The sequence below is a fragment of the Poecilia latipinna genome, unplaced genomic scaffold (genome assembly GCF_001443285.1).
Source record: "Poecilia latipinna isolate Pla-1442-1.1 unplaced genomic scaffold, P_latipinna-1.0 Scaffold370, whole genome shotgun sequence".
In the NCBI taxonomy this organism is placed as follows: Eukaryota; Metazoa; Chordata; class Actinopteri; order Cyprinodontiformes; family Poeciliidae; genus Poecilia; species Poecilia latipinna.
In genome coordinates, this window is record NW_015112986.1 from 386,460 (window position 1) to 413,513 (window position 27,054).

The following is a 27,054-nucleotide window of genomic DNA, read 5'->3' on the forward strand; positions in this document are numbered from 1 at the left end:
GTTTTTCCTATCGCCGTTACCACTCTTCTTACTCTGCGTGGCGCTAACAGGCGTAGACCTCCATCCAGCCTTGTTTGCCATGGTTCAGATTTTCAGAATTTCCTGACTGTAGAAAAAAAAAATAATGGATCAAATCCATTTAATCTTTTTGGTCTTTTGTGACTAATGAAAGAAACACACATCTGCCTTATTTGAATGGCTTGCTTTCATGACCAACAAATTTTGAAAAGTTGAAAAGTCTTTGTCATTTTGAAAACTCCATAAGAGAGCCAGGTTTTGGTCTCATATTGGCAGAGGTGTTGCTAAATGTGCCACAAGTGATTTAGCTAAACCCTACACACACTAAAGGTTGGATATTTCAGATTACAAATATGCTAATGCAGGAAAGGGGGCATTCGATTCCAATACGTAGCTTGTAGCTGGTCAGAACCGAGTCTGGACCTACCAGAGGTAAGATACTGACTGCAGACATCCATCCATCCATCCATCCATCCATTTCCTTACACCCTTGTCCCTTGGTGGGGTCGGGAGGGTTGCTGGTGCCCATCTCCAGCTATTGTTCCGAGTGAGAGGCGGGGTCACCCTGGACAGGTCGCCAGTCTGTCGCAGGGCAACACAGAGACAACCAACCATCCATACACACACTCACACCTAGGGGCAATTTGGATAGACCAATTAACCTGATAGTCATGTTTATGGACTGTGGGAGGAAACTGGAGTACCCGGAGAAAACCCATGCATGCACAGAGAGAACATGCAAACTCCATGCAGAAAGACCGGGGCCTGGAATCGAACCCAGAACCTTCTTGCTGCAAGGCAACAGCTCTACCAAGAGTTAATGGGATCATCTTTTTTTGTTGAAGTTGTCTGCAGTCAGGGGCTGCACAACTTTTTTGTTGAAGTTGTCTGCAGTCAGGGGCTGCAACACTGTGCAGCCCCTGACTGCAGACAACTTCAACAAAAAAAGATAATCCCATTAACTCTTAAACCAAGTCGTTCTGTCCATCGAGGCTATTACTGAATCTTTCATCCTGGGAAGCACGAACAGACAGAGTAGTTGTGCATGATGTTTGAAATTATACACACACAACACAGGGGGAAAATAATGAGAACTTTTTTTTTTCTTTTTCAAGTGGACAGCCAGTAATATTGATGATGAAATACATCTTACAATGTTACAAAATGAAACTGTGGCATCTCCCTTTTAGCTGGTAGCACTGTGTGGAAGAAAACATTGATTGAAAAACTCCTGCACGGCTTATAACAGAGATGTTTCGAACACCACTAAGACACTAATGTTTTATTTCTTTCATTATGTGCAAGGTACAAGTTTATGGCAGAAATTACAACAGAAACACCGCAATGTGCGTTATCAACGATGAGATAGTCGGGGTTCACAGATACTGCAGGGCATGTCCAGCTCCAGAATCGTCTCGTTTGCGAGGTGGATGGGTTAAAAGTCGGGTGTCTTGGAGCGCAATTTACAACAGTTTTCTCTTCTCAAACTCCTGCAAAGACAGACAACAAAGAGAAAGAAGACACGGAGCGTCAAACGAAGTGAGACAGAAAGACATGAATGATTTATTCATGTGGAATTCATACAGACTTGTTTTGATCCTGTGCATCAGATATGCTGTTGGGGGGGAGAGTGTTGAGTAGCTCTAGAGTCTCTTTTTTTTTTCATTCCTTGAGAGTCTACCTCGCTCAGCACATACATGTGGGAAAGCTCGAGCACTTTAACAGCTCACTTGTTGGTTGTCAACATTAAAAAACAGATTGCTTCCTGTGATCGATGGGAGTGGTACATCTGTGAAAATCTGATTTATGTGAGGTTATGCTAGCTGTGTTTATCTGTGCAGTCCAACCATGTGACTATAAATGAGAAGGCATTATGTTAGCCATTAAAAAGGATGTTGCTATTTACATATTCAATTTGCAGAGTATCACACAAATCGCAGGATGATAGAATACGTCGTTCCCAGAGAATTTTCCATTCCGAGGGGGAGAGTAACTTAATGCAAATGTCATTTATCAGGTCTAGAGAACACACAAGCACTCGAGCACAAGTTGGCCCATTCCTCTGTGGCTTGTGAATGCACGAAGTTATACTGCCACCCTGAGGCAGGAATATAAAAACATGAAAAATCCAAAGTGGTTAAGATGCAGCCTCGCAATCTAAATCTGACTGCAGAGATGGGCAAATTAAATTTGGGTAAAATTCTAAGGAACTGGAGTGCTTTTTTGCCATCTGCTGTATTTTTCCTTAAAAGGAGAACTATAAAAGAACTGAAGAAGGTTTAGAGGCACATATGTAAATTAAGGCAAACAAAGAAAGGTAGTGGAAGGTAAAAACTGACAAAAATGAATTCCAAAAATTGTGCTTCTGACAAGCAGGAGACACCAACTCCAAGGTCACAAAACAAATAGATGCTCCAGGGAAAGATTGCAGAGCTCTTCCCTAAGAACAGGGGAAGAAAACACTTTTGTTTGAGCCTGCCGTTTGACAAGTCAAGAGCAAGGGGAGGAGTAAAATGAGAAAAGTAGAGGTTGTCAGTCAAAGGCGACAAGTGAAAATACCCCTGGTCCGAAAGTAGGGAAAAGCGAACGTAAATGTGACATGAAAGAAAAGCAAGACATTTACAAGCGAGCAATGACAACAGCTTTGACGCACTTGGCCCCAGATATATGAGGCCGACAGGCACAGTAAACAACGTCAGTAAACTCTGCTTCAACTGTTGAATTTATAAGAGCAACAAAATCTAAAGGCTTCTGTTTTCTGCACCTACTGGGTTTGAATTATAAAGGGCTTTGTGCAAAAGCAACACAAAGTAGTGCATAATTGTGAGAAGAATAAATGGCTTAGAAAAAAACTATTTGCACCGATAAAAAAACTTACGTGTGATATATGTTTGTATTCAGTTTCTTTTTTCTGATGTTATTAAATAAAGTCCAGTGCAACCAAAGGCATTCAGAAATCACCTAGCAGTAAATAAGAGTTCACATGTATTAGTAATAATCCAACTGCTCTGTGAATGTCTCAGAGGTTTGTTAAGAGATTATTAGTATGAAAACAGAGGCAGGAAGTCAACAGCAGAGACATCTGCCATAAGGTTGTAGAGAGGTTTAAAACAGGGTTAAATTATAAAAAGCTGCTTTCTTCAAATTGTAACTTTTTGACAAGATTCAAATATATATTATATGGAAAACTAACACTGAAATTCACCATCAACACACCATCCATGTTAGGGCATGGTGGTGAAAGTATCATGCTGTGTGATGCTTTCTGCAGCTGGGTGGATCCAAACAAAACAGACTTAAGATGACAAAAACCAAACGCCTCATATCAAGTGTTTAGCACAGAGAGGCCTGATAATTTGGGCTCATTTAAACAACCAGGCTACATCCTAAACTATACTACACTATCCTATACCAAAGATGTTATAATATGCTATGCTATGTTGAACTTTGTTGTAATATGTTGTGCTATATTAAGCTATGCTATACTATATTATGCTTTACAATACTATGCTGTGCTATACTATAGCATAGCATAGTATAGCCCTATGCTGCTATACTATAGTATAGCCCTATGCTGCTATACTATAGTATAGCCCTATGCTGCTATACTATAGTATAGCATAGGGCAGCACAGCACATACTATGCTGTGCTGCCCTATGGTACGCTATACCATGTTATATTATCCTATGCTATATTATACTACACAAAATTACGCAATACTATGCTAAACAATCTTATGCTATGCTATGCTATACAATATTATGCTGCGCTACACCATACTATAATATACACACAACCTGAGGCCATTTGGCAGTCAAAAACCCATATTACAGAAATCAAGTTAATTTAATAGATAATTATTTTAAACAAAGTTTTATGTGCTTCCATGCTTCAAACAGAATTTCGAGAACGCAACGGATTTTGGAGTAAATTATAGACACATTACCGATCAAATGCTTTTTTTTTTCTTTAGCAGACTTGCTAAAATTTTATTGTCATCAATCTTGCACAAATATGTCCTCTCTAATGTATTTAAAGCTAGTTATCAATGAAACGAGATAAAAGAAAAATCACTATTAATATAGTTATAAATATAATATATAAACGCTACATATATTTAAATTAAAAGATGAATATTTTATAAAATGGGCCTCCTTGATCTATACAGACCAAAAGAAAAGAGATTGAGGGGGAGAAGTGATCATATTCAGTGAAGCTGAAAATTCAGCAGAGGAATGAAAAGAACAAGATAGAAATATGTTCATAATGTGACCATGTTGTACTGCAATCCCATGTAGCTACAACCAATCCAAGCACCAACACTGGAGACAATTATAACTCTAATGACTGAAAAAAAAGAGCGCTGTGTTAAAAAAAAAAGACCCAAAGTGTTTACTAGAATAACAAAATCTCAATTACCATAACACATTAAGACTTAAGTGGCCTGTGAAGGCATTATAAAATTGAACTGTTAGAACAAGCTTAATTAAAAATGATTGTCCAGGTGAAAACAACATCACATTGACTATGCCTACTTTGCTTCAGCCTTGAGGGAAGAAAAAAAAAGCTTGCAAAGATCCCTCTTAGTTTTGAAGGGTAAACAGCTGCTTATACAGCATCTAAATTGGATAAAACTTTCTTAGACCATGAAGGTTTTTACAGATAAGATGAACCAACTCCCTTCTGATCATCCATTTCATATCTTCCAATTTCTACTTTTATGTTCAAAACAAGCATTTGCTTTGCATGTCCCAGTGGCCACAGCGCCGTGGTCCAAGGCTGAAATGCATCTTTAATAAACTCAGCACCGCCAGTTCACAACAATTTACCCGACTTCTGTTTACAGTTACATATCCTCCCATCTAAAGCTTCATGTTGACGACCTCTTCTGACAAAACAGTCCTTTTCAGCATTTAAGGATGCATTTATGCAAACCTGGCAACAAACTGTTTAGAGCAATGGTTTTATTAGATGCAGGGAGCCCTATTAGTGCTCGACACCTTTTCAAGACAAATTAAGAAGATGGTCAAGACAGAGACAGGGAGGCGCCGTTAATTATTTTTCCAGCTGATTAAATGTGATGACACATTATTCTTGTTTTGCATAATAATTTTTTTTTTTTTTTAATCACTCCCAGCAAAGTTCATCAGGGTCAGTGGATGCAGATGTTTACTCCGTCAGTTGAGCAGATGTTATTGGGGTCACCACAGTTTCAGGCCACACTCGAAGCATTGTGTCCGCTTGCTTCTTTTTATGCGTTATTACTTCGATTACAGCGGTCAATGAGATAGAGAGAGATGTATGAATACAACGTGTGGGGAAAAATGAGCATCCACGCCGCGCGTTTTTCATCATTACACGCAATGATTATGAATTAAACTGTGGCAAAAAATGTCATGTAAATCTATATCTGTGTGCAGTAGTGCCAGCAGTGGTAATGAAAGTATAGGATGATAAATGGGTGTAATACATGCTTTCACTTTTTATACATCTTGTTAACTGTGCCTCCCTTGGGATAAACTTAAATAAAGAGGTGGTAGCGTCAGTTCAGTTCCACACATGCTTATTAATTTTTGCCCCTCTTTTCAGCAGTTCTTTGTTTACAGCACATTAAAAATTAAACCTCAACACTCCTAGAAAAACCGATTAAGTTATTAAAAAAAATAAAAAAATCTTCTCACATTTGTAAAAGTGCTTAATTTAAAGCTAACACTAACAGTGACCAACACTCCAGCATACTTGAATGTAAAGCTGGAACAGCAGGTGTGTAATAGTGTGGCTATCAACTTGGTTAAAACTCAATCATTCTTTAGAAAATGGCTCAAGCTCATTCAGACTGAATGGAGAGCAACTGTGAACATTGATTTTCGGGTCCTGTCACAGATTCTCCATTGGATGTCCATCTGGACATTCTCACCCATGAACATGGCTTAATCCAAACCAATCCATTGAAGCTCTGACTGTGTGTTTTGGGAACCTTTGCCCCAGCCTCAAGTTTTTTGCAGCCTCTAACAGGCTTTCTTCCATGAAGGCCTGTATTTAGCTCCATCCATCTTCCCTTCAACTTTGTCAGGCTTCCCTGACCCTGCTCAACAAAATCCTCCTTACAGCATAATGCTGGCAGCTTCTAGTGTCACCATAGGGGCAGAGGGTTCTGGAGAGTACACTGTTAGTTTTCTGTCAGGCAGTGTTTAGCATGTAGACCCAAAAGTTCAATTTTAGTTTTCTCTGACCAAACCATCTTCTATATTTTTGTTGGGTCAGATATGATAGTTTCCCACCTGTACATCAGCAACATTCACAGAACATCTGCATCTTAAGAAAAACGTACATACAATGTACTAATTCCTACCTGGATTACTTCTAGAAGTTACTGGTTACACTGGATTTCTCCATATCATAATTAGTTGCTGCAGTGTTTGTTCAAAGAACAGAAATGTGTCTGCAAGACACTGTTACTGGCTCGCTTGCTCAACTGAAATGAGATCTGTGAATTTATTTAGTTTCTTTGTATTGTAAATGTCTGAAAAAGTGAAATTAACCCAGCATGGATGTGGCTGTTTGGTTACATGCTGTCCCCATCTATTTGAATTTTTATTATTAATGGTTTTATTATAAATTTATTATGGAAGTATTTTCCACCATTTGAACGTGATACACCTACCTCAACAACAAAAAAAATAAAAAATACAGGAAAACAGACTGACGAAAGATGCAGAGCAGCAAAAACAAGGGAAGCATTCCAGTTCAATAGATCTCAAATTATGTTATCATTTTGAGCATTTGCAAAATGCCACTCTGAGACTGAGCATTTTAAAATTGCTTTTATGTAATAATGAAAAGTCAGAGCATTGGCATGATGACAATATGCAGGTTTCCAGTAAATTACATGTACACTTCCCAAAATAAAAATAAGCTTGTCTCCAACTGTCTGTCTTAGCTTTTTTATCCACTGTATAAGCAGTAGGTGATGTTTCAATTTCAAAAAAATCCCTGAGGCCAAATCTGTGCTTTGATGCAATAGTTCATTTATTATTTTTTTCTAAAGGTTTTTCTGCCACTAGTGGCCTTTGTCTGCAGTAGATTAGACAGGAAATGGGCAGAGAGAGAAGGGCGGAGGACAGGCAGCAAAGGTCCCAGGGTTGGGAATCGAACCTCGGATGGCTGCGTTGAGGATTAATAGCCTCCCTATAAGAAGCATCCGCTCCACCTCTACATCACACACCGCCCCAGCACCCTTTAATTTATAGTAGTGGTGTGTACTATGATCACTGCGTTTTACCAGGACACTAATAGCTGTCACACAACGTGCTTACACTTACGTTACATGCTATGATTCAAGTATCAAGACAACAAAGAACATGGAGTAAACAGACCAAAAATGCAGAAAGTCTGGGGGGAAATCAAATTAATGAAAAGCAAATATGCAAAAGCGAAAGAACCACAACAGCGACAAGTCAACATCAAAGAAACTGTAGATGTATCCATCTCTGACTTGAGCTGCACTTTCCACAGACGATACGAGATCGACCATGCACAAACCGGGATAGAAAAATGTACAACGAAGGGGAGCACACAACAAGCACACAACAGATGGAACAGTTCTAGGCTCTGAATTTCAGTCTATGCCTGGATTTGCAACATGCTTCGAGGGAAGTTTAAACTGTGCTTGATAAATACGGATGTGTTCTTGAAAAAGAAATCATGAGCCAGTGAGTCATGTTAGAGGAAGTAGCTTTGACAAGGAGCTCTTCATTCTTCAAAGTGTTTTAATGTAAATGTTGGGGGTCATCAAAGAATGTTGCACTGAATCGGGTCAACAATGGGGAATTAGCTTGATAACCAGTCGACATTACGTACCTCTCACAGAGTTCATCACCTGGTAACAATACAAAACAGCTGTTTAATTACATATGCAAGTGCATGAGGGCCTTACACAAGACTGCAGCTTTTCTTGCAGGTACAAGCAGGGCGGTCTTCCAGATAAACAGATTTGGGCGTAAAGGTTTAACCAAAGACTTCATCTGCTATTGATTATTTTAAAAAGTACTGTATTATTAAATTTGCTGATTGCTTTTTAAATTAACCGATTAGTAAAAATTAATAATCGGATTGCAAAAGATGCTCAAGAGGAGACTTTTCTTTTCACAGAATGAGTACCAGGAGAAGCCGAAACTGGCATTTTTTTAATCTTAAATGCAAAATGAATATGATTATTCGTACCATTTAGGCTTAATTACTGCTCTGACCATGTTGTTCTAACAATTTATTAATTACTAAATTAGTTGATGATAATTTCAATAACTGATTCAACACAATTAATCATGTTTCCACCGTTATTGCCGTGGTGGTTAGGTGAAGTCTCACCTTGAACATTGTGCTCCCCAGCTGAGCAGGGGACATGCTGACCACAACTCCAGCAGACTGGAGAGCTGCGATCTTCTCTTTGGCTCCGCCCTTCCCACCAGCGATGATGGCACCAGCGTGGCCCATCCTGCGGCCTGGAGGAGCCGTCAGCCCGGCGATGAACGACACCACAGGCTTGGCGTTATCTCCCTGGATGATGGAGGGTGCAGGGAGCAAAATGAAATGAGCTTAAGATTAGAAAGATGAACAAAAAAAATTAATAAAATAAAATAAAGAGAGAAACACTGGAGGGAAACACCAGTAGCACCATTGTCTGTACAAAAATAGAAGGAATTAGTTTTTTGCACCTGCATTTCATTCATTCATTAGACACAATGCACCTTGTGGCCTCCCATTAGAGAGCTCCATGATAACACGCAAGTCTAACCAGTCATCTCTGTCTAAGCCAGCATTATTAAAACAAAGGGTCAATCAAGCCATTTAATTGCATGGGCGGCAGTGTGACCAGATAGGGGCTCAGGCTCCTGTCATTTCATATCATCTCATTTCTGAATTGGTAATTAGTCATGCAGCCAGTGATTAGCTCAGCGCTTGGCTATGCTACTTGTTCATTGATGGATGTTACATTCAACAGTTAAGATCATTTCCAAGGTGAAGAGAGCTAATATTTCATCTTCAGCCATAACATCACAACCAGAAAGAGGGACAGAGGCTGTGCGTGTGCGAAGCAGCTAATATTTCATACTTAGGGATAACAACATAATTGCTGGGGACGGCTGTGTGCGTGTGTACAGGCTGACGCTCATCTGGCAGACAGCATCCAGAGAGCGAATGTGGCATGTTTAACAGCCACAGCAACACAGCGAGGTCCTTCAAAGACACACACTCCTGCAAGCATTTCAGCACCAGATTTAAAGATGACACTGGCAGGAACGAGATGGCACCTCTTAATACACATACGCTCAAGACGACGTTTGATAATTGAGACTAGCAGAGCATACATCAGCCAAGGGAACGTCGAGGGCCCTGGATGAAAAAGCATCACTAACTAGATGCGTTAAGTCTCGCAGAGTTACCCAGAAAAAGCAGAGAGGGAGGGAATATCACTATAAAGAGCTCTGAATATGTTACAAGCGTCTCTTCTAACCAACGAAAGATTATAAGCAAAAAACAAAAAACAGAAACAAAAACAACAAATTAGCAGAAAACAGTCTACTCAGGAATCAAAGCACGTTCTGAATACACAAACCGCCCTCATGTGAATCCAGCCTTAAATCTACCTCAAGCAAAACAGGTTTAATTACTCTATTAATTCCTGCCTCTCTTGGCACCAAGTAACAATTCAAAAAGGGAGGGGGGGCTGTGCTATTCGCTCCAGCCGTCTTCTGTCGTTCACTGTTAGCAGCGCAGATTTATTACATTCATTAAGGGACCAATAGGGGAGTTTCACCGTTTCTGTTTGCCAACATGACAGGGGAAGTGCTTTGCACTGTAAACACCAACTAAAGTCGAACTCAGACTATTTTAGGCTCCTATAAACATGACAGGCTGGTAGGAGTAGCTGGAATGTGCTTACATATAACACAGCTTTAAAAACTCATGCACCAGAAGACAAGCTCATTTTATTATCAGTCAAATCCGTACAAACTTGAACGGTGTATTGAACATTAATAGATATGTTAGCTTGAATGCCAAATTTTCAAATCTACTTACAAAGATGGAACACTGTACAATAATGAAAGTATACAGTCATGTAAAAAAAAGACATCCTATTAAACACTCATTTACATGTCGATATATAAGCTTTGATGCATTTATCTCTGTAAAAGTTTTTTTTTTATTATTTCAGGTACAGACAAAAAAATAAACCTAGTTTTATTTATTAATCCAGTTCCAGCCTATGCACCATCTTTCCAGCACCACTTCCATTTTTAGAATCCTAGTTTTCTATGGTGCAGCTCTATCAGTTAGAGCTGCAATTTTAAAAAGTGCAGGTATATCATTTATTTGCCAACACAGAGTTTCTGTGATGGGCCTGGTTTCCAGCAGCTACTCTGTCTGAAACTCTAATTCAAATAGCCTCAAATGAAGAGAAACTCGGTTTAATTCAAAGTGAAAACATTGTGTCCTGACATCTTTGTACAACTCGACTTTTAAAAACAGGTCTAAGAGCACCATTTTATGAACAATTTTCTACACAAGTGACTTTCAAAGGGGAATCTGCAGCTTACTCCCACACTCTGCTGGGCTTTTCATGCTTGTGTTTCATTTGAACTGTCCCTCACTGTCAACACTCTGTGTGATTGGGTGGGGGGATTGTTTGTACTTTATTTGTTCAGTCAGAGTAGTTATTCTCCTGAGACGCCAGCGGCAGATTTGCATGCATTAGAGCAGCAGAGGGCACATCAAATCCATTTCTCAGCTCAAGAGCACCGAGCACACACATACAGAAACAAACAGAGCAAAATTAACACAGTAAAAAGTAATCCACGGGACAAGAGTTCAGACCTGGAGAAGTTGTAAATGTCAGCAGCGTCGTCACATCAGCCAATCATCACCTCCCTCACAAGTGAGCATCAGAAAAGCTTCACAATTCATCACCGCGGTCGATTTCTAAAACATGACCTGTGAGTCACACCTTCATCTTATCTGTCACTTCCTACCTTCATCACATAAATAACTGAGAAATATATGGGAGAAAGCCTGAGGCTGTGATAAAAAAACAAAAATAAAGGTAACACTCCAACATATTCTTTGTGTGTGTGATGGTTGCCTTTCTTCACAAAAACTGGCAGATTTGGGGAATGTTTTATTTTATTTATTTTTTACTTTTTTAGTAAATCTTTTGCTGATTTTCAAAAAATCATAAGCAAAGTTTAAAAACACACACATGAGCATGTGTAAATAAAGAGTGTTAGTATGTTATTTGCTTACAGTATTGTGCTGCTTCAGGTACTCGGCAGCATTCTCCTCAGCATTTCCTCCGATCTCTCCGATGAGGATAATGCCCTCTGTTTTGGGATCTTGCAGGAACACTTCCAGACAGTCTATGAAGTTTGTGCCATTAAATGGATCACCACCAATACCTTTCAGGAGAAGAAAACAAACACTTATGCATCCAAGAATATCAAAAGATAAATTATGTAAGTGCAATCATAAATAAGCACATAAAAGCCTGCTTCACCTTAATAAGACCTGAGAAAAGGCATTGAAATAAAACAGGAAAGGGCAAAAATTGTGGATTTTTAACATTAGCTGTTAACAATAGTCAATTTATCTTTGTTTCAGATTGGGGGAGGATTACTTGGAATATTATTTCCAGCAAAAAAAAAAAAAAAATCTTTTAATTTTATTCTTCATGAACTCTTAAAGAGAAACACGAGCCTCAAAGATGGAAGCCTGGCTTCATACTTGGTGCCCTGAGTAGGAAGCACACAGCTGGTTTCTCAAAACTTTCTATGGTGAATGCATCTCTAAGTCAGCAGTGTCAGAAGAGAACTGCACTACCTTAGAGCAGCTCCACATAGTTTGGAGCAGCTACCTTGTCCTTACTAAGAATTAGAAATTGAGATCTGGAGAGACGTTTGTTTATTTTTTCCGTTTCACTTCAGCTGTTACTAACAACCTTTTTTTTTTTTAGAACGGCACCTTAAGGATGCTTTTATGTCAGTAGCAGAGCTTACAAAGCATGTGTAAACCAATTTTTCTAAGAAATGTGAGAAAACCTACACAAAACAACAATGTAGGGTTAAAGATGCTTTATGATATTTATAATTGAATAATATTTTTTCCAATCTAAAATAATGAATAATTAAAGATTTTAATGTGGACCTGTTCCCATAATGCATTATTAACAAATCAAGATTTCCATGGTGACAAAACAAGGTGTAAAAAGGAGACGGTCTGTTCCATGTTTGTCTGCCAATACGAGCAGCTCAGGGCCAGTTTCCTTTCAAATTTCCCTTATTGCTTATTTATTTTCTTCCTGTTTTGTTTTGACAAAATAAAAACCTACAAAGAAAAAAAAGACAATTTCTAGTTGTTTTGGTCATTTGTGAACAAACAGGAACTATATATGAGCAATAAAAAAATAAAAAAACATACTGCAATTTTCCACCAGTCTGGAAAATAAAAAAACAATTAAACAGAAGATGATCATCTATAGAAATAATAAACATAAATGTATTCAAAGACACGTTAAAAAATATTAGGTATCTTACAATATTGGCTGAAGTCAAATAGTTTAATAATTGGGAAAAGTGACATCAGCTCTTCACTAATGAAGGAACTATATATATATATATATATATATATATTTTTTTTTCCTTAAAGATAACTCGGTATATTTTATTTCACCAAAGTATACTGTATACTTAATAGTTTAATTAAAAAACTGCAATAAACAACATAAAACAGAAAATAACTTGAAAAATAAATTAAATTTAAAACAATATCACATGTTTTGTTTTTCTTCCCTGTAACAATTAATTACTTAAACTTCGCCCATGTTTTTTAAGTGTTTTTGAGACATGAGGATTCTGAAGGGGAGCAGCACAACTCTTTGTTGTGAAGTTGCTACTGACTGAAGAAGACTAAAAGTGAGCTATTTTCAGTATCAGTGAAGTATAAAAAGTGTAGCTATAACCCCTCTGTGAAAGCACAACCACGCCACCTGACGCATTTAGAAAACTTTCACCCAACTTAACAACTTTATCGCTTTATAACTTCTCTTAAAACGAAGGTATTTAAATGGAAACCGTGTTTTTAATGACATGTCCAGAAATCTCTGAATCTGTGACAAATTTAGATAAAAGGAAGGATGAGTAAAGTTACATTTTCGTTTTATTCTTCTGAACTTTCATCCTCTAGCTAAAGCGGAGCTTAGTCTGCTGAGTCTGTGAGCAAATACTCTGGGATAAAATGTGTTTATATCCAAAATTTTAAAAGGCTGTTATTAAAATAAATTACAAAATTAATTATATGACCAGAAAAGAAGATGAGAGTGATATTAAGTTTTGCACTGATTATAATTTGCAGCCCAAAGGACAGTCAAAAGATTTGAAACAGTCTCAATAGCCCCACAGTCTTAATGAACTTTATAATATCTAATACTGTTGCTGCACTGATTTCATAAAGTCTGACTGGAGGGATACTCGATAATTAAACTGTTTAAATAATGATGAAGGCCAGATGGATTTTACTAAATATGTCCAAGATGCTCCATAATGCAATTTTTCCAGAGGAAAAGATGTTTGATGAGTAAAAACTCATTTTTGTTGTTATGATGAAAAGAGCTGCATCAAACTTTGCACCCAGACGTAGTTTGGGCATGAACATCTGCATGACGTTGCATGGCAGATTATGTGGCATGCCTTCCTGAGCACTGTGCAAATATTACATGTTTGTTTACAACTAAACTCACAAAATCTAAAGGGATTATTGTGAACTACATCAAAAAAAGAGAAAACACACAGACAAAAAAAACCAAAATAATTACATTTACGACATCCTGAGTGACTGGCAGCACATGCCTCCGGTTTTCAAAGGTATGTTATCATCAACTAGTCTGTAAATACTGTTTGTGCCCTGATTGCTTGATTTGTGATTACACTTTCCGATGTGAAGTTGGCTAAGAAACAGGGTTCTACTGCAGACTGCAGCACTGAAAATTCCCTCTGATAACATGGGCAAGCAGTCTGGTAGTTGATGTTTTCAAATATCTGTATACAGAAAGGTCAACTGATTTGATACCCGAGCACATGTTTATTAGCCTGGTCATGGTTCAGTTTCTGTCAGAATTGAAAATGTTTTGTTGTCATAGGATTTAACTAAAATCTTTACAATAAAAACTAAAGGAATGAGAACTTTTTGTTACAAACTGAATTTAGTCTGTTTCTGTTTAAGTGATGATAGACCATATTACACAGGAACTAATGTGACTATAAAAAGCGCTACTTAAGGTCAATTAAAGTATTTTATTCTAATAATTAAAAACACAAAACCGTGATCATGCATGGTTTGTTCTTTACGCAATTGCAATTTTGTAAAAAAAAAAAAAAAAAACATTTGTGAAATTATGTATTTTTGGGTCACAAAAAATGGATCCACAGGTTTTAATATGAATTAAGAATTTCAGACTCATTATTACATTTCAGTTTTGATTTTAGTCATTAAAATCAAAACTGTGTTTCTTGAACATTAAGAGGGTTTTAAGTGTTCAATTTGGGGCTAACTGGAATTGGCAAGAGCATTTTAATGAACAAAAAAAATCAATGCCTTTGGCACAAAGATAGGACCACGTGATGAAATTTTACATAAAGCAACCTGTGCTCCTCATATCCCTTCTAGTTTCAAAGAAAATCATTAAAGCCCCACTTCAAAAACCAGTCAAATGTGTTGGTTCTCTATCCATTTTTTTCTTGAGTAATTTTTTTAAAGATTTTAGATATTTTAGAAGTTATTTCATAACTCTTGAGAAATACAGGGAGCTCCAATAAAAATGATTATAGAGTTCCACTTTCAGCACACCTTGATGTCATACAGGAAACTTAAGTCCAAGCTAAAGATCTGAATGCTAACTGGTAATAAAATTAGGCGATCAGAGTTTAATCCATTTACGTTTAATGCATGATGTCAGCAGTAACTTACCCACACAGAGAGACTGGCCCAGGCCCACTTGTGTAGTCTGATGCACGGCTTCGTACGTCAAAGTACCTGATCTGGAAACGATGCCTAGAAGACAGAGTTTTAAAAGCATTTCTCAGAATGCAATGTGTATGTTTTATTTCTATTTTAGTCTAATTTTGACTGAATTGCTTCAAGCAAGAGAGTCAAAATAAACCAAATGCTTTTATTACCAGAGCTTGGCAACAGCTGCTGTTTGGTTTTTGGAAAGAAGCCGGTGATTTTTAATAAAATCAACATGCAGTAAAGGTTCACCGGGTAGCAGCTGCACATGGTGCTTATCAAGCCGTCAACAGCAGGAGATCTTTCAGGGATTTTACACAAGGGTGTATAAAGAAAAATATTAGCATTGAGTGTTTTTCTTTTTTTTTTTTCCCTTCACATGCCAGCCATTTAAAGGTTGTTGCAGGAGGAGGACATGTCTGGGTCATGACCTTTTAAACTGTCCACTTCACTGACTTGCCCGACTCGGCTTGCATTTTAACAAGAAGAAAAGGTTTCACACAGGAAAGAAACTTTCTCTACTAAGGAAAAGGATCTGTGAGAAATGGGGGCATTAAAAAGTGCTGTAAGAGCTTCGTTTAGCCACTAGGCTTGTTGAGGACCCATATTTATCTTGCGACCCATTCAAAGTGAGCTGAATGGTACGGGAGGTAAAAAGAAAAATAAACATCTCCAAACGTCAGTGTTGGAAAACTGAAGCAAAGCGTGGCATCTTGCCATCACTATGTCTCAACAGTATCCACCAGATTCTGTCAAAAGTCTTTTTTGTCCCACCAAAAATATTTAAACATTTGGATTTTGCTAAACTCTGGTGGGACTTCAACTGGACACCAAAAAAACATTCCAGGATGAACATGTGGAAAGGCAACTCATGCCCATCATTAGGATTAGTGGAAGACCTGACGCTGGCTCCCTGCTTCTCTTCTTAACGCCATGGAAACCTTCTCAGAGTGCAGAGCAAGCTGCCAGTAATCCATGACAGTAGTTCCCAAATGTTTGAGCTACTGACCTACAAAGAACAGCTGTACCAACTATCATTTCACACAAAAAGTATTTTTTAAGCAATTCAAAAATGCAGGCGTACTTTGACAGAGTAAACAACCAACACAATGCTTTTCTTAATTTCCAAATACTTTTTTCACCTCTTAAAATTTATAGCATGCTTTATACTACATGTTTTCTGGATTTCTGAAAAGTATATAAAGACCCCAGACTTAATCATAGTCTGTGCTCCAATTTTAGGGATATCATTGGGTCTTTAAACACAAAAGGATTCAAAATACATGCGTAAATAAACGCAGAAATGATTCAGCAGACATAAAAAAAATCAACATTCTTCCATTCTCTGTCTCCAGATCTAAATTGTACAGAAAACCTAGAGGAGAGTTTGAAAGGAGAGTGCATGAAAGAAGACCCAAGGGTCTGAATAATCTAGAAAGATTGTGCATAGAGGACCGACAATGGTCCGTCTCTCAGGGAATGCTCCAACCTTTTCAAATGCAATAAAGACTGAGCTGTCCTATTGGCACGAGGGGGTTGTAAGATGTATTGACAGCAGGAGTGCCGATTATTGTACCTCTGCTTATTTTGTTTAAAACAAGCATTTCTTAATGTGGAAATATTTCCCACACTGCATAAATTGTTGGATTTTTTTGTTCTCAGTGTGATATTATGCAAGTAGAGTAAATAAATATTTAGTTTAGTGCTTTTCACACATTTTTAGCAGGGGTGCTATTAACTCAGCCCAGTACCCTGTTAGAATAATAATAATAAAAAAAGATTATTTTTATTTTTAAACCATAACATTTAGAATATTTTCATACCAATTTAAAAAAAGGAACAAAATACATGTATATTGTTCTCACCAATTCTTCCTTTTTTGTGAATGTGTCCAGGCATAATTCCAATCTTGCATTCTCCAGGCTGTAAAAAAGGCAGAAGGAATTACCTTTTTTTATTTATTTATTTATTTTTTTACAATATAATAAATTCAAATTGCCAAATGGATGTCAAGCTCTCACGTCCAAGTTTCATTTTTCTTCACTAAAAATATTTCTCTGGCAGTATTTTTTTTTTTGTCTTAAAAATTACACGAAGCAAATTCTATCTCCTTTGTCAGATCTTTGCCATAAATTAAATGAATAAGTCACCAGATTTTAGCTTTAGATTAAAGCCCATCTGTCCACTGAATATAAAGCACCTGCCAATCCATGTGATGCACTTTGTACTTGTATCTCTATTCTACACCACACACACATAAAAAGGCATTGGCATCATCGAGCATCTGTGTGTGCGCTTACATTGATGACTCCTGGGCAGTTGGGGCCTACGAGGCGGGTGGCGCTCTGACGCAAGAGCTTATGTTTGACTTTCACCATGTCCTGCTGGGGGATTCCCTCGGTGATGCACACCACCAGGGGTATCTCTGCGTCTATTGCCTCGATGATGGCGGCGGCCGCAAACGGCGGAGGTACATAAATCACAGTTGCCTCGGCTCCTGTACCCTCCTTTGCCTGAAACAATGAATGAAAGATGTTGGGAAATTCTGAGGTTATCAAACAGCGCCACCTAATGTTATAGACTTGTATAAATAAGTCATCATGGGCTGGAGGATTACTTCCGATATTAACAATGCTTTTTCATTAAAAATATGATTCAAATATGTTGGGTTTTTTTTGTTGTTTTTTTAAATGACTTGCCTCCTTGACCGAGTTGAAGACAGGCAAGCCGAGGTGCGTCTTCCCGCCTTTCCCAGGAGAAACTCCTCCAACAAGCTGCGAGCCATAGTCGAGAGCCTGCTGACTGTGAAATGTTCCCTACCAGACAGGAAGAAGCAGGAATTAGTGTGCAGGTGTGAGTGATGAACTGGGATGCAGCCACTTCTAGAGAGTCCCCATTGAGATATCATTGCAGGCATGTTTAGGGGAAAATATGCTTCCACCCAGGATTAATCACCTGAGGAGCTGGGCACAGGCTGAGCACCAGGAGAAGATGAAGCTAGCAGAAAATTTATTTAGTGAGAAGGAATCGAAATGTCCTTCACAAATAAATAATGGTGTGATATTAGTTTAATCTCCTGGCAGAACATTTGAAAAACAAATTTAAAAAAGCAGCCAGGATATTCCCCATCGACACTGGCTGTAAAATATTTCACACCAAAGAGACTTTGTGAGAATATTTCAGATGCTGTCACTACCGTAGACGCCGGAGAGGAAGTGTCACAGCTGTATTGCAACATTTGGGGAATTTTAATTCCTGACACTTTAAAAGTTTACGTACAGCTCAAGGACTTCTCCTTACTTACTGCGTACAAATAAACAAATAATAGCAATGTGAAATCATCTCCCTCAGCCTGGAAAGAAACTCAAACAAAAAACAAACAAGAAGTCTTGAAGAAAAAGTCCATTTGTATTCATATCTGTCACACAGACTCAGCTGAGCTTCAGGTTTTGTCGCCTTTCAATATAATTCAATACACCCCGCTCGTGTCATCCTGGCTGATGTGGATTTCCAGTTAACTTTAAGGTTTGTCAATTCTGAGTTTAACAGATTTTCTTTGTGAGGGACATAACACAAATAACAAATAACTTCTACAGGTAGTCGTTTTGAATCCAGCTGAAATGGAGTTAAATGATCATCCCTATTTATGTTTTAAAGACATGTTTTTCACCAAAACTCAAAGTGTGTCAAAGCTGCAGATTGATATATTTATAGACTGAAAATAGTTTGTACTCTTAGTTAAACTACATGTAATAAATAAAGGGGAATATAGGTTTTTCAGAATATCACCTATTTATTGATTAGAACACATCAGGGGGAAATTTTCTGACTCTTACCTACTGAATATACAAAGGTAGCAATAACCTCAAATACGCCCTCTCGGTATCTTCCTTCTGATTCGTCAGGAACTTGAATGTTCAAGTGCAGTCAAACCAAACGTAAGAAAATACTTTTTATCAAAATGGTTGCCTTGTATCAGACTGAGAAGCTGTCACACTGACTCAGTTCATCATCCGTTGTACTTTATTAGAAAAAACACCAGAGACAAGTATCAAGCTTTTCCTGGTTTATCTTTCTTGCTTTTTTGTATGACTTGCTGATTTCCTATTTTCTCCTGAAAAAAGTTAGATGTGATGAATGCATGAGGTGAAGACTATTACTGCAAACTTGGGGAATCATTACCACTTCCTGCTCAAATAACTAGCACCTTGAAAGATAATTTGAACTAAAAGTCAATTTAAAAAAAAATTATAAAGAGAAGCATCCAATTAGATATATAATAGAAAAAATGTTTGGCCCATAAATTATGTGCATAAATAACTGGTGCATGCAGTTGATCCAAGCTGATTTTCTGCCACACTAATCCTCAGAGGATGAAGTCGGTTAAATAGAAGCAAAGATAAAACAATGTAGGCAAAGCAGGACGAGCAGAAACTACAAGCGGAAATAAATTACCTTAATGCAAAAATGATAACCAGCCTATTATGTAGAATTGGAAGCCATGCATCAGCATTTTCACCTCCATGTGTAATAGACTCCTTCACCCTGCTAACTCTGCTGTTTTTGGCACTCATTACCATCCAAAATGTTGGGATAATAATTTTTGAAAAATTGCTTGCTTATCAAGGCAGAAGGACATGGCCATGTGCACCCAATAGCACTTGCTTCATTTCATGTCTTCCTTTAATTACCAGGAGTGTTCACTGGAACTATATTTAACAACCCTCGATGGGAAGCTGGAGAAACAAATGTGCTAAAGGACAGAGGGCGGATATGAATCTATGGAAACCAGGTTTCTGGCTTATTGAGCACACTTTGTCAAGACTTTTATCATCCCCGCCTTGTTTAATGAGATTCTCCTCAGCTTTTCCTCTCTTACAGATTCACTTCAGGAATAAACAATCTGTCGTTCAGATTTATTACCATCGACTTATGAATTGAAAGAATGCTAAAGGCTTGCTGTTGGGAAGAAAAAAAAGGCAGGCAGGCTAAAAAACATGACCTCATATCAAGGCAAAAAAAAAAAAAAAAAAACCTGCTCATGATTAAGGAAACGAGATAAAGCCCAGATTCAATGCCCACATGATTTTGACTCTCGTTAACAGCTATCTCACAGAGTATGTTAAAAAATAAAACAAAAACTCAACTTCGATTTTATCTGATTTTAGGTGCAACAATGCTGTTTGACACTAAATTAAACTTTTTTTTTTTCCAAGATAGTTTTATTAGAATTTTCTGCTTTACGCACGCACGCATGCACACAAAAAAAACATGAAGTAAAAAAAAAAGAACACCAAACCCCAGGGCTCACTCTATCTACACAAAAAGAAAAGAAAAATTAGCTTTACATGTCACAGTATTTGACAAGATGTAGGAAGGGAAACCAAATATCTTTAAAGTCTTCAAGCTTTCCTTTTGTTAAATATGTCAGCTTTTCCATTGCCAGGTTGTTGCTCAATAGTTTAATCCATTCATTTATCTTTGGTCTTTCTGTGTTCCTCCACTTCAGAGCAATCAAATGTTTAGCCTGCAAGAGGCAAAAAGTCACAAGCTTCTGTCTCTTTGTAGGACCTTTAAATCCATCTGGAAAAATGTGCAGTAAGCAAAGTTTACTGTCCATTGGAAAATCCTGTTCGATCAAACGAGAGATGAACATAATAACCTCCTTCCAGAAAGTTTGAAGTTCTACACATTGCCACATACAATGGAAAAGAGTACCCTTATCTATATTACATTTAACAAAGATATCAGGAATATTTGAATTAAAATGGTGAAGTTTTACAGGAGTGATATACGTTCTAAATAACCATTTGTATTGTAATAGTCTAAACCTTGTGTTAATAATTTGCGTTTGTGCCAATAGACATGAGTTATTCCATTCATCCTCAGGGATTTCCGTTTGCAGATCAGTTTTCCAGGCTTGTAAATATGAGAGACTATTTTCTTTTGAAGCTAAAAGTAAAATATTATAAAATTTGGAAAGTAGGCCTCTACTCTGATTATGGTGAACGGCTATATTCTCTATGGAAGAGAGTGGAGGTTTAGTCGTAGATTTCAGTGAGGCAAAAACAAAACTTCTAATCTGTAAATACTTAAAAAAATGCTTTTGGGGCAGGCTGTACTTATTTACCAGTTGTTCAAAGGACATTAAAACTCCTTCACTATATAGGTCCCCTATATTTTTTTACATAAATTGTGTAATTGGAGATGTAAACAAATAAAATACATTGGCCCCTTCCTATTCTCTCATTCAAGTAGTGTAAAGTCCACAAAAATACAGTATCCAGAGTGAGCCCTATAACCCAAATCTCCACATATTTCCCCAAACGAAATGTGGCGTTAACCCCTTCTGAATATTGAACTTGGGTTATATGAAACGTTGCAGCCACCAAGTGGGTAACGTAAAAGTCTGCACGCATAACAATGGTCATGTATAGGTTGGCTGGCATAAACAAAAAACGCTCTGACCAAAATATCAATAATTAAGGTGAGATTTGCTAACATTACAAAGGTGTAATAAAGAAATATTAACAGTGTTCATGCTTCCACATACAGAAACAAACCGTTCTGAGAATACTGAGTTACTTTTAGGAACCATGCCAGAAAAAGAACGGCGAGTACAAACTAAGTCTTGGCGTTGTCCTCAGCCTGCGAGCTTATTCCATCCATATACTTTTCGGCTTCTTCCACGGATTTGAAGATCCGGCGCTTGTCGTTATGTGTGATGATTAAGTGGGCTGGATACAGAATGCCATACCGAATTTTAAGGGCACGAAGCCGGATTTTCACTCCATCAAAGCGTCTTTGCATCTTGCGAGTCTCGGCCGAAAGGTCAGGGAAGAAGGTGACGCGGTGGTTCTTATAGTGTACCTCCTTCATTTTCCTGACAGTTTTCAGAGTTGCTTCCCGGTCCCGATAGCTCTGAAACTTCATTAAAACAACCCTTGGAGCCGCAGGATTGGAGGTAAGGGAACCAATCCTATGGGCTCTCCACACAGCGGGACGAGGTGAAGTCCTCACCTAATGTCTCTCGGAGCCACTTCTCCAAGAAGCCACACAGATCCGATCCCTCGGATTTTTCAGGCAGCCCGACCAGTCTCAGGTTGGAGCGCCTGCTCCTGTCCTCTTGCTCCGCAACTCTGTCAGAAAGCACCTCCACTGTTTTCTCCAGTGATTTAACTCTGCCTTGAAGGGAAGTGACATCGTCCTCTGCTTGTGAAATTCGCGCTTCTGTTTCCCCAGTTCTTGCAGTGAGCGATTGTCTATCCCCTTTGATATCCTTAATTGCTTTCAGCATATCAGCAGAATGTTTGTTCATATCCTCCTTCAGTAAGCTGATTGCTCAGAGAATATCACGGTTAGTTGGCGCTTCTTGAGCCTCATCCAAGTTAACCGGCACTGCCATGTTAGCATGAGCTACAATAGCCGCATGAGCTACAATAGCCGCATGAGTTACATTAGCCACATGAGCTACATTAGCCGCATTCACTTGTGGAGCCGTTTTAGTCGGTTGTTGGACCGGTTTGGCATTTTTCGGTGGCATGATCCCCAGTAAGCGTTTTCCCGTAAGCAAAACAGGCGAAATTGCCAATATTGGTCTGACTTACGGATTAATTGAGAGGATTTAGCAGCGAGCCATACGCACATACACCTTTCACTGAGACACCATAACCGGAAGTGACTAAATTAAACTTTTGATAGTGTGTAACGTTACAGATATTTTGTTTTAAAGGCAGGGCTGCTGAAAAGACAGCTAGCTGGCAAGTGGAAAGACAAGGGAGTGAGGGAAAAATAATCATCTCCATCCACTCATTATAAAATGCAAAAATTAAAGGTCTGTGCTCCCTTGAAAAGCTGAGTCTTTACTACCGAGTCGCAAGTAACTAAAGTGATGCGAAACAAGAATCCAGACGAGTCGTGGTTACAAACCTGCTTTCCTGTGAAACCTTGGCAGATGACCTTCGTGTTCTTGTTGATGTAGAGGTTCTTTCTGCTTCCTGTATAACAGTGTCTGACTCCACTCTGCTGCACTGTTGGATCAATACAGAAGAAAAGCAACACAGGGAGCAATCAGGTGAAAGACATCAATACACAAGCTGACATTATTCAACAAAGCCTTTCACAGCTGTGGTTGGAAAACATTCGGTTCGATAAAATAGAGTTTATCCAACATTCAGACACTCCAAGTCTTGTTTGACAATAAAATATTAAAGTTTTACTTCATTTCAAGGAGAATAATCAAATCCGAGCTAAATACTCTGCAGTGTTTCAACAAAAATCACTCTTGCTTTACACCACCAGCTTTCTGCAGACTTAATGGCTCCCGTTTTCAGAAGATGTAATCAAAACCCTCTTCAGTATTTAGAATTGAACATATTTACTGGGTTGCTTCTGCAGTGGCGCTGCCAACAAGTCAAAAATCTGTAGAGCATCAGATACCGATCTTACAAAGTATGCGTACACGTGTGTGTTTATGTAACAGGAGCTCAGTTTCACAACTGCTCCAAGTCTTAAACACCGACCATTTAATTCTGAAGCAATGAGATATTTTCACATCCGACCTAACCTCATCACCCTGCAGTTCAACCGATCTAACAGTTCAATGCATATAATATGATGCTTTAATGAATGTAGGAAGCACATGACTTGATAACATCAGCAAAATAAGGTTAAATCAGTTAATCATGTTAGCTACTTGTTGAGCAAACCCATTTGTCGGCGTGAGCTTCTGAAATGTCACTGCAAGCTCTGGGAATGAGGACTGGCCTTTGCCCCCCTCCGCATCCTGACATTTCATAAACTACTTTATTAAACAATATTGGAAAAAACAAATATATTTTTTTGCAGCCTAAAAGTTTTCACTCTGAGCAAACTGCTCTATAAACTCAATGAGCCAAAACAGAAGCTAGTGGTCAGTCCCAGTGTTTACAACAGCTGGGTGGAACTAAATAGAGCAGAAAAAAATATAGACTTTTAAAAATGTTTTAAATTTTAAGTATTTGTGATTGCAGCTGTGTGCAATACCAGCTTTTCTTAGAGATTAGGCGCTAAACAAAATATATCAATCAATCACCGAAATATGAAGGACCCAGGCTGCTGCAAGCATAAAGTTAAATATCAATCTTTCTGTATCGATGCAGACGTTTTCAAATGTCTCAAATTATTTTCATTGTATGGTCAACATGTCATTTCCCCCACAATCAATATTTTTTCTTCTTTGCACTTGATATGTGTCCTGTTAAAAAGTATTCTAACTCCTTGAACATTTTCATGCGATATATCATTACCACCTTATACTTTGATGCAAATCATTGGGTTTTTTTTATGTGACAGACGATCAAAGTAGTTCATGACTCTGATGTGGAATAAAAATTATGCTTGTTTTTCCAATTTATTATTTTCAACTTTTCAACCTGAAAAGTGTGACATGCATTTAGTCCTGTTGACTCTCTTACCCCTGTGTTTTTGTTTTTAATGATGTAAAGCACTTTGAAATGCCTTGCTGCTGAAATGTGCTGTACAAATAAAATTTGATTGATTGATTGATTACCCCTAAATACAACGTATAAGAAATCGCCTTGTAGCACCCAGATCAGAGATAACAGTGGAGAAGTTTAAAACAAAACGAACTAAGCTTTGAACATCTCAATAAACACTGCTTAATCTGTAACCTTGAAAGGTAAAAAGCATTGCACAACTAGAAACTTACCAAGAGATAGTCATCATCCATCTAAACCGAAGAGCAACAGGAGTATTAACCAGAGAATAAGCCAAGAATAAGTCAGCGTCCAAAGTTAAGCCCATTCAATGCCCAAACCTAAATATTACGACTTTTAAAAAAATTCTGACTCCATCCAATTTCATTCATCTAGGTGTGAAAGTGTGAAAGTTTGTCTCAATGGATGTGAAGTGCTTGTAGAGATGAGGACCAAACAATGTGCACCTGTACTTATTGGTTGCAGTAAATATTGACTCAACATTGACCGAATAAAAATACAACGCTTTCGATTTATGCTTAGAAAGGCTTGAAAAATTTATCATGCATATTTTTTCTTGTACTTCACTATTAAGTCCTAATTTTAGATAAGTGCTCTAAAGTTTAAGGCATGCTTTCTTTACTTTTTCTTTACTTCTGAGTGTGTAGCACCGTTAATGGCCTGCAGCAGAAAACAGCAGCAGCTGCTGCAGCAGATCGGTGGTTGAACTTTGCTCCGTTTTCAGAGTCTCATGCAGAGCTGAACAATGTCACTGTGCAAAGTTCAAAGAGTCAATACGAGTTTGATAATATAACTATGGCATTGACAAAAACAGTGTTGTATGTTGGTAATGCTATCAAACTATATGCACCTGTTGAGCAAACCTTAAGGCTAACATCAAGTGTTGCTATAATACAGCTGCAAACAGCTAAGTGTGTGGCTAAATTAGCCATTTCTACAAGAGTGGCTGCAACAAAGAAGTTATAACTCTGACTGTTCAGAACATGCAAGGTCAGATAATGATAACATTGTTATAGAAGTGAATGCGAGTTTCGTTACTATAAATTGACCACCAAGCAAGTTGGCTGACTGTCAAGAGAGATTTCCCAGATTACTTCAGCGACTGATGAGTCTGACTTTGAGAGCTCAGTGAAAGCTAACCCAGGTGTCAGTGTAGAGTTGTCCGTACATCTCCGAAAAACACCTGCGCACACATTCTGCGGTACAATAACTAAACTCCTAAACTTCTCAAGCGAAAAAACCCGCACTTAAATAAAATACTTACAAAGCAGCCTGGCAAACAACCTGCTATGAGACATCTTCGGTCATTCAGCAATGACACCACAGGCTAAGGACTTCGTACGTAGAATTTAGCTGACTTAAAAAAAATCCAGTGAAACTCAAGAGTACCAACAAGCTTGAAAATAGATTTGTCTTAAAATACAAAATTAGTATTTATGAATGATCAACATTTTATCATTAAAAAAATGTATTTATTGGATATAAAAATGAACACAAGCATTAATGTTCTCATTTTTCCTACAGGCAAAAACGTTCGTCTTTCACTCATGGTGCACTCTGGGTATTGAAGTCCGTGGCAGACTATTAGCGAGAGAGAATTCCGCTTCAGCTCTAGAGGGCGCCTCGACCTCATAGACGACTTTTAGTAAAAGTCACATAAATAACAGTGAAACAGATAACTAAACCGTGGCATATTTTTGTGTGAACAATATCTTACAAACGGATATTCGGGTGGTTATCTCTCCCTCTTATAAACACAGAAAAAAAATCAATACAGTTACGAAATGCCACTTCTAATTAGTAAATAATATATTCTAAAAGTTTCATTTTTGACAAGTATCTATAGTGATAATGTTTATCTTAATATATATTTTCTAAATCTTTTTTCAGTCTCAATTGTTCTCAGAATCTCTTGCTTGTTCTTGTTCTCTCTTGCTCTCGATGAAGGCAGACACTTTTTTCCTATGCTCCCTCCCTGCCCATGCCTGCCTTGCTTGCTCTGTTTTTGTCCTGTCTTTTTCTATATTTTTGGAGCCTTTCTTTGCACATCATCCAGATCTACAAATTATGGATCTGGTCAATCGATCTCTCAACCTTACCTCACCTTACCCTACCTTACCTTACCTTACCTTACCTTGTGCATCAGCTCATCATTTGCATTAATTTGTTATTTTCTTATTGCATGCCCTACATAGTTCACTGGCTGTCCTAGGGGGTCAAAGATTATCTCTAAATAACATATATGAAGTCTTGTCATTTAATTTATACATTACAATGAAATTGTTTTGAAACTATTTTTATAACACTTCTCTGTCTATATTCAGTATTCACATAAGCTACTATCGGTAGTCTTCAGGCCCTGTACAACAGTTTTCATTCTTTACTGCAGTCCTAAGCTGTGTTTAATTGGGAACAACTCATGTCAATTTGACAGCTCTACACAATAACTGACAATCTAGCAGGCCTACTTATTTCTGCATACAA

The 27,054-nt window shown here is 37.9% G+C and overlaps 1 protein-coding gene across 2 annotated transcripts; it reads right to left on the minus strand.

The window, feature by feature from the left end:
- Positions 1 to 1,103: 1,103 nt before the first annotated feature.
- On the minus strand, positions 1,104 to 25,943 carry suclg1 (succinate-CoA ligase GDP/ADP-forming subunit alph). Of its 2 annotated transcripts, XM_015036483.1 has the most exons (10): positions 25,835 to 25,943; positions 23,003 to 23,103; positions 17,773 to 17,889; positions 17,374 to 17,586; positions 16,939 to 16,996; positions 15,035 to 15,118; positions 11,321 to 11,472; positions 8,387 to 8,575; positions 7,880 to 7,898; positions 1,104 to 1,508 (listed from the first exon to the last, which is right to left on the minus strand). In XM_015036483.1, the coding sequence occupies exons 1-10, from the start codon at positions 25,866 to 25,868 to the stop codon at positions 1,501 to 1,503; spliced, it is 975 nt and encodes a 324-aa protein (XP_014891969.1). In that variant the 5' UTR covers positions 25,869 to 25,943; the 3' UTR covers positions 1,104 to 1,500. The 2 variants fall into 2 exon arrangements, with proteins under 2 accessions (XP_014891969.1, XP_014891970.1); XM_015036484.1 differs by lacking the exon at positions 7,880 to 7,898.
- Between the last annotated feature and the right edge of the window lie 1,111 nt (positions 25,944 to 27,054).